Source organism: Electrophorus electricus, chromosome 23, assembly GCF_013358815.1.
Source record: "Electrophorus electricus isolate fEleEle1 chromosome 23, fEleEle1.pri, whole genome shotgun sequence".
NCBI lineage: Eukaryota > Metazoa > Chordata > Actinopteri > Gymnotiformes > Gymnotidae > Electrophorus > Electrophorus electricus.
The window spans coordinates 8,392,153-8,398,380 of record NC_049557.1 but is presented as its reverse complement, the minus strand read 5'-3'; the positions used below and the strand labels follow the sequence as shown (position 1 = coordinate 8,398,380).

Below are 6,228 nucleotides of genomic sequence, written 5' to 3'. Positions count from 1 at the left end.
TTATCTGTGGTCGCATTTACAGAACCGCTGTTGCCAGCGCTATTGGTCTTTCAGAACTGGAGGTGAGAAACTCATGCAGTATCGCATGAACAGTGCTGCGCATATAGTCTTGAAACCTGAAATGTAAATTTGTGGAAAGTGAGGGTGGACTGTCAGAGACCTCTGCAGAAGAGCGAGAACCCTGGGGGAAGATGACAGGCAGCGGCAGTGAGTCAGGCAGAGAAACGGGGGGCCTCGACTGCCTGAAAACAAGGAGAGCAGTATGGCTCCTTCACCTCCTCAGAAAGCTCATTTCAAGCTCCATTCTAACAGTTATTTCAAGACTGGTGACTTTAATCATTTTATTTGCGGTTCATATGAAGTTTCTTTCAATGTTTAAGCACTGAACAGTGTCTGTAGCGCATACATATACACTCGAACATAACATATACAAAAATATTATTATAGATCAGTGGCACTAACTAACCAATTTTGTACGTGTGACCTGACACACACCCACGGTTGGCTGCCGTCACACTGAACAAGAGAGATGGGAACACGAGTCCCAGGGAGCACGGCCAGGCTGAACCGGATCCACACAGCTGTGGTATCGTCAGGATTCACACGAGTGATCACAGGGTGATGTGTGATAGCCTACAACCTTTACAAATCAGACCTTTATCTTCTGTGCATTGATACAACTGCAGATTAATATTTAACATAAATAATATTCTAATAATTTTCTCCTGGATTCAGACACTTCCAGTGCATAAAACGTTCAGTGAAACTGAAACATAAATACATGAAATGAACATGCAATGCAGAGCCACGATATACAAAGATTCTCCATGAATGATGAATGAATGTAAGTGATTCTTAGAAATAATTCTTAGAAATCAGAGAAACTGGCAGACACACACACACACACACAGACACACAGACACACACACACACAAACCTATTAAGATTAACAAACCTATTAAGATTCATTTAAAAAGTGCATCTGGGATGGAATGGAGAAAATGGCTTCTTGTGCTGTATATCAAACTACAGGTGTTTGAGAGCAGTACAGTTTAATGCACAGCACCAAAGCCATCCTCTACAGGCTTACACACTGCCAGAGCGCTGCAGAAACAACACTACCAGCAAAAAAAGAAATCAGAAATTAAAATACGAAGAAATTCAAGTTAGAGTAAGAAGTGGTAAAAATATCTCTGTTCAGAAAGCAAGTGTAACCGTGTTTTTCTAGGATGAGAACAAACGAATAAATTCTTAAAAATGAATATAAAGACAATTTGAGACATTTTTATTTTTCAAAAGCAACAGATGCTCTAAATTAGCAAATGAATTTTAAAAAACACTATCCATAATATGTGAGCAAAATGCTAAAAATATCACAGAAATAATGAAATGTAATAGTTATATTTAGAACATAAAGTACAGTATGTCAAACTTCAATCACATTTCACTTATTACATATTATAATAATATTACATAATATTATAATTATAATTATATATGTATTGTCTGTGCAGTGTAAAATTGCTGGAGTTTATTTAACCCTGATGGAAATGTAGGACACACAATTGCTTTTATTAGATTGTTTAACCTTCTAGACTAATTAAAATTTGAGCATTTCAGCACAACAAAAACTGTGTGTGTGTGTGAGAGAGAGAGAAAGAGAAGGGCAGGAGGGGTATATTAAATGGATGACATAGATACAGTGAGTATGAATGAGTGTAAGCTACCCATAATAAACACACACATCCATGACAGATCACCTTCGATGCTATTAGAGTTCAGCCTTTTCCACTGTTCAGTGATTCATAATCATTTGACGTGTGTGACACATTACCAGATATGGGGAGTTGAACTTTGTGACTGAGTACTAAGTGATAATGCAGCTTGTCACTGTTAATCTGGCTGTTATTCTTGCCCTAGTCTGAATCCCAAACGTCTTGAGGTATACAAGGTCTGGACAATTTCATTTAGAACTGAATGCAGATGTTTCTGGGTGCTTGTGATTGTTGCTATTGCTTTTCTGTCAGCCGAAAGCCTTGTTTAACCTTCATAGTTAACTGCAGCAATCAGTGCTTACAATGCGCTCCACTGTTCCAAAACTGTTCTGAGGGGGACCATCAGAGAGCAGAAAGCACCCATGTAGACCACAGCTAGAGCACTGTGTTTATGACAGGGAAATGTAAAAAAAAATCACACAAAAAAAAACCCCCAACAAGAAGTCTACAGCGAAGGGGATAGCATTAAAAATCAAAAGGCACCATAAAACAAGCTATAGCATCCTGCTAACATCAAACACGTTACAGTATCCTGCTAACATCAAAGAGGCTACAGCACCCTGCTGTAGCATTAACAAGCCTAGTTTTCAGATGAATTGACCTTTGAAGTTATACTACCGCTTTCTTTTCATTTCTCTGTCAAATTTCTCTGCGAATGACGTGAAAGTCATTTCTGCTCCCTTGCCCCCTGCGGCTGGGTCTGATCGTCAGGGCCCACCACTGCCACAGGGCCAGGCGGTGAGGGCGCACGTTCTCCACCACCGACCACGGTGTGCGCAGCCATGACGTCATCATCGTCCTCCTTCACGTCGAGCTTCCCCTCGTAAGCCTCCTCGCCTAGAAACATGAAACGTAGAAACATAAGCCACTTGCCTCGCTGTGCACTTGGCTGGGCGGACGCGCGGCGAGAGGAGTGTCATACCCGTTAAGTTAGCAGGTCTGGGGGGCAGGAGCGGAGTGGCGGGGCCGTTGCGACCTGCAAGCAGCGGTTTGACGTTAGCTTCATCCACGTCGTCGTAATCAGTCCCATAAGAGTCTCCACTTGAACTGTCGTTCTCGTCTTCACCTGCAGGGGGCAGTCCCGTCTCATCAAGGAAGCAGAACAAGCCAGCAGAAGCAACGGAAAAGGCGTGCGACTGGCGTGCGGGGGAGCGCCCGGACACTTGGGTGTGTCGGGGTCGTTAGTGATACCTCGACTTTCGGACTCGCTGTCTTCCTCGGGGCTCCTGGACGGATCCACATAGTCGTAGTTCTCCATTTCATACGCTGATGACTTTCTACCAGGCAAATCTAGTTTGAAAACTTGTCAGTTAAAGACATACATCATTTAAACACCAAATTCACTCTGTGAATGAAGCGTTCACACTGGATAGGTTTCCAAAAAGTACTAATAAAGCTAATTCATATGCAGGGTACTTTCTCAGATAAATAAAACTGTAACACGGCCCATGTTTCTCAAGCAGACCATCACGCGAACGAAGTTACTGTGTCGCTCGTTTTAAGACGTGAATGACATTCTTTACCCCTGCTAATTTCATCGCCGTTGATCTCCACGTCTCTACCAGGAGGCCGTAATCTTACTGTAAAGACAGAAAAACAAGGAAACAAAGAACTTCTTTTTTTAATGGGGGGAAAGAGAATTCATGTTATTGTATTTAGGCAAAGTTGTCCAGATATCAAGTTGAAACAAAAAAGTTTCATACTTCGTAAGAACATGAAGTTGTACATGTCATATATGTATATGTCTAACTCCAAACCTAATGCTAACCTTAAGATAAACAATACAAAACAAAACAAAACAACGAAACAGGTAGACAGGTAGCCTTTAAAAAAAGTACTCTACTTTGTCAGGACAATTTTACTAGTCCTGATAATGTAGTTAAGCTGTTTTTCTCAGGTTTTCCTACAAAGGACACTTTTGCCCTGAAAATTACAAATAAACACACACGTATACACATGCACACACACACAGAGATTTTTCATTAAGAAATAATATGAATAGTATATGTAAATGCATTGTTGGCCAGAACAGTGTACTTTCTTTTGTGGGAAGCATTATAAGCAGGCATTCTGGGGATACGCCCGTTTTAAACATTTAAGCTCCCGTGTGGATTTAGCTGCCTGACAGAAATCTGAGTGGATGCGAAGTACAAGTTGCTGTTGTTCATCTGCCTCCTTCCAGACTGAAGAAAACTGTCTTGGTGTGCCAAACGTTTCCTTTGGTCTATAAACTTGCATTGATCCTTATGCACTTCTAATCTGCATGGCATTAAATAGTCAATGTGTTGTTTCAACAAAACACCAGTCCCTCTCTCCTGTGTTGCATGAACATATGCAAATTCTACAAGGCCTACATGAATATGCAGTATTTCTTAGTTTAGAAATTGTATTAACATATTTTTTTTACTAACAGATAAAATGTTTTATCAATTACTTTGACACTTTTGATTAAAAAATCCATTATATATCAAGTTTTATTATTATTTTGTTGTTGTTGTTGTTGTGATTATTATAGCAAAATTTTAGTTTTCCAGTTTGAAAATGTTCAAAAGGCATATGCTTGCTACAGAATCCCTTTAAAGGCATAAAACTCCACTGAAGAAAAGTATGTCCAGGCAAATAGCAAAAGAACAAAGAAGCAAGATTGCCACCTAGTGGTTGAATATATTTGTACATCTGCAACATTTAGGATGACGTCATAGGGTACGTAGGGGTCCGTGCATGGAACACGGCTTTACAAAGTCAGTTTAAAACCATTTAAGACTCGCGTCCTTGTGTGATTGTGTGGTGCCTGCTATTACAAAGTCTTATGTCAAAAAAAGTTGCAACATTAACTTTTTTTAAGCCGGCGGGACTGTACGGTATTTGTGCTCTTTTTAGTTGTTGTTTGTGTGCAGTGTCACATTATACATCACATTGCTTCTGAGCTGTGTACTGGGAGAGCTACTTACAGATATGGATCAAGCGTTTTCGCTGCCAGAACACAATCGCCATGGAGACCAGCATCAGCCCGAGTCCCACGGATAGACCCACGGTAAGAAAGCTTTTCTCCTCCAAGGAAAATTCTGGGATTTTACATATAGAGAAACCAAAAGTACAGCGTAGCTGACCACAACCCAATAACCCCCCCCCCCCCCCCCCCCCCCCCCGACCATAACGAGTGCTGCTAATTGCCAGCTTTGCACATACTTTCACAAATGACTGTAGCAGGTCCCTCTCGGCAGGAGGATCCAGCCTGGACGCAGTGTCTAGGAAGCTGCTGGTGGCCACAGCTGAATGACGCATCTATTCTAGTGCCACTACTAGTGCCTGCTTTACTGTCCAGAGCTTTCCCACACTCCAGCTCCTGACATATCACGTGAGCATCCTCGAGCCGGAGAGTGCAGACAGGTTCCCAGGATCCTCGGTAGCGCACCTGAAGCTCACCGCCGCATTTTCCCGCGAACTGGAACTCAATGCTCTCTGCAAATGAGTGGGAAAGGTTACTGTGGCTTCACCTTTTCTGAATGAGGTGGTGTAGGGTAAGTAAATAATCCATTGCATTCTCTCGGGTCCTCTTCACAATCCTGTTGTCATCAGATGGTTAAATAGACACCAAAGTGACGTCTCACTGAGGTTCTATATTTGATATACTGCTAAAGAATGTGGAAGCCACTGCCTTGATGTTACTTTGTGTTGAAATATTTGCTTGTGAAATCTGAGCTTTGAATCATGGTGACTAGGCAGTTGGGGTTTGTTTATTCTGCTGTTGAGATTTGTCTTGACATGTGTCCCACTGCAGGATCCTGGCATTCTGCGCAGGTGTTTGTGCTGGAAGCATCAAGTCCCCAGAAAAGGAACCATCAACACAGTAAAATCACCAGCATTAACTTCGCACCCACGCAGGTAAACTTAACTCAGGGTTTTCAGCGTACAGTGCCACTGTTCTCACACATGCTCGCGATGGGCAGTAACTTAGCACTCAGCAGGTTTGGATCCCTGCGGTGTGCCACAATGCGGCGGCTTACCCGAGCAGGCCACCGAAATGACCTGGCTGCACTCGGCCGGCCTTGAGCTGCACTGCCAAAGGCGGTTCTCCAAGCCGGTACAGCTGAACTGGAGGACTGGGCCCTCTCTGCTGGTGGCCCAGCTGCTAAGGTACGTGCCACAGCCCAGCTGCTGGCAGAGCTCCCTGAAGACTCCCTCGGTCCGCTGGGAGTCCTTACACACACCTATGCTCTGGTTGATACGTATCTGACCCTTGCAGTTCTCGAGAAGGCTCACTGAAGGCTCGTCTGAGGCACACACAAACACACACACACCAAACAGTTTCATTCTGTGCTAGGTGTCTCTGATTGGTCCGTGTGCAAGAAGATACTGGAGCAGTCTGCAGCCTCTGTGTTGGATGACACACGAATTGCCCTGTCTACTCTTGACAGTATGGTCTACTTATATAAGGCCACTGACAGTTTAA

General features: G+C 43.0%; 1 protein-coding gene across 1 annotated transcript in view; it reads right to left on the bottom strand.

Annotated features, from left to right (window-relative positions):
• Positions 1-1,321: 1,321 nt before the first annotated feature.
• Positions 1,322-6,228, bottom strand: part of LOC113590966 (scavenger receptor cysteine-rich type 1 protein M160) — a 15,667-nt gene continuing 10,760 nt past the window's right edge. The window contains exons 12-18 of the mRNA XM_027031310.2: positions 5,783-6,049; positions 4,965-5,237; positions 4,727-4,840; positions 3,299-3,355; positions 2,967-3,077; positions 2,698-2,841; positions 1,322-2,612 (exon numbers count right to left, since the gene is read on the bottom strand). Of these exons, the coding sequence (XP_026887111.2) occupies positions 2,443-2,612; positions 2,698-2,841; positions 2,967-3,077; positions 3,299-3,355; positions 4,727-4,840; positions 4,965-5,237; positions 5,783-6,049 (1,136 nt within the window). The 3' untranslated portion in view covers positions 1,322-2,442. The remainder of the gene's footprint in view (positions 2,613-2,697; positions 2,842-2,966; positions 3,078-3,298; positions 3,356-4,726; positions 4,841-4,964; positions 5,238-5,782; positions 6,050-6,228) is intronic.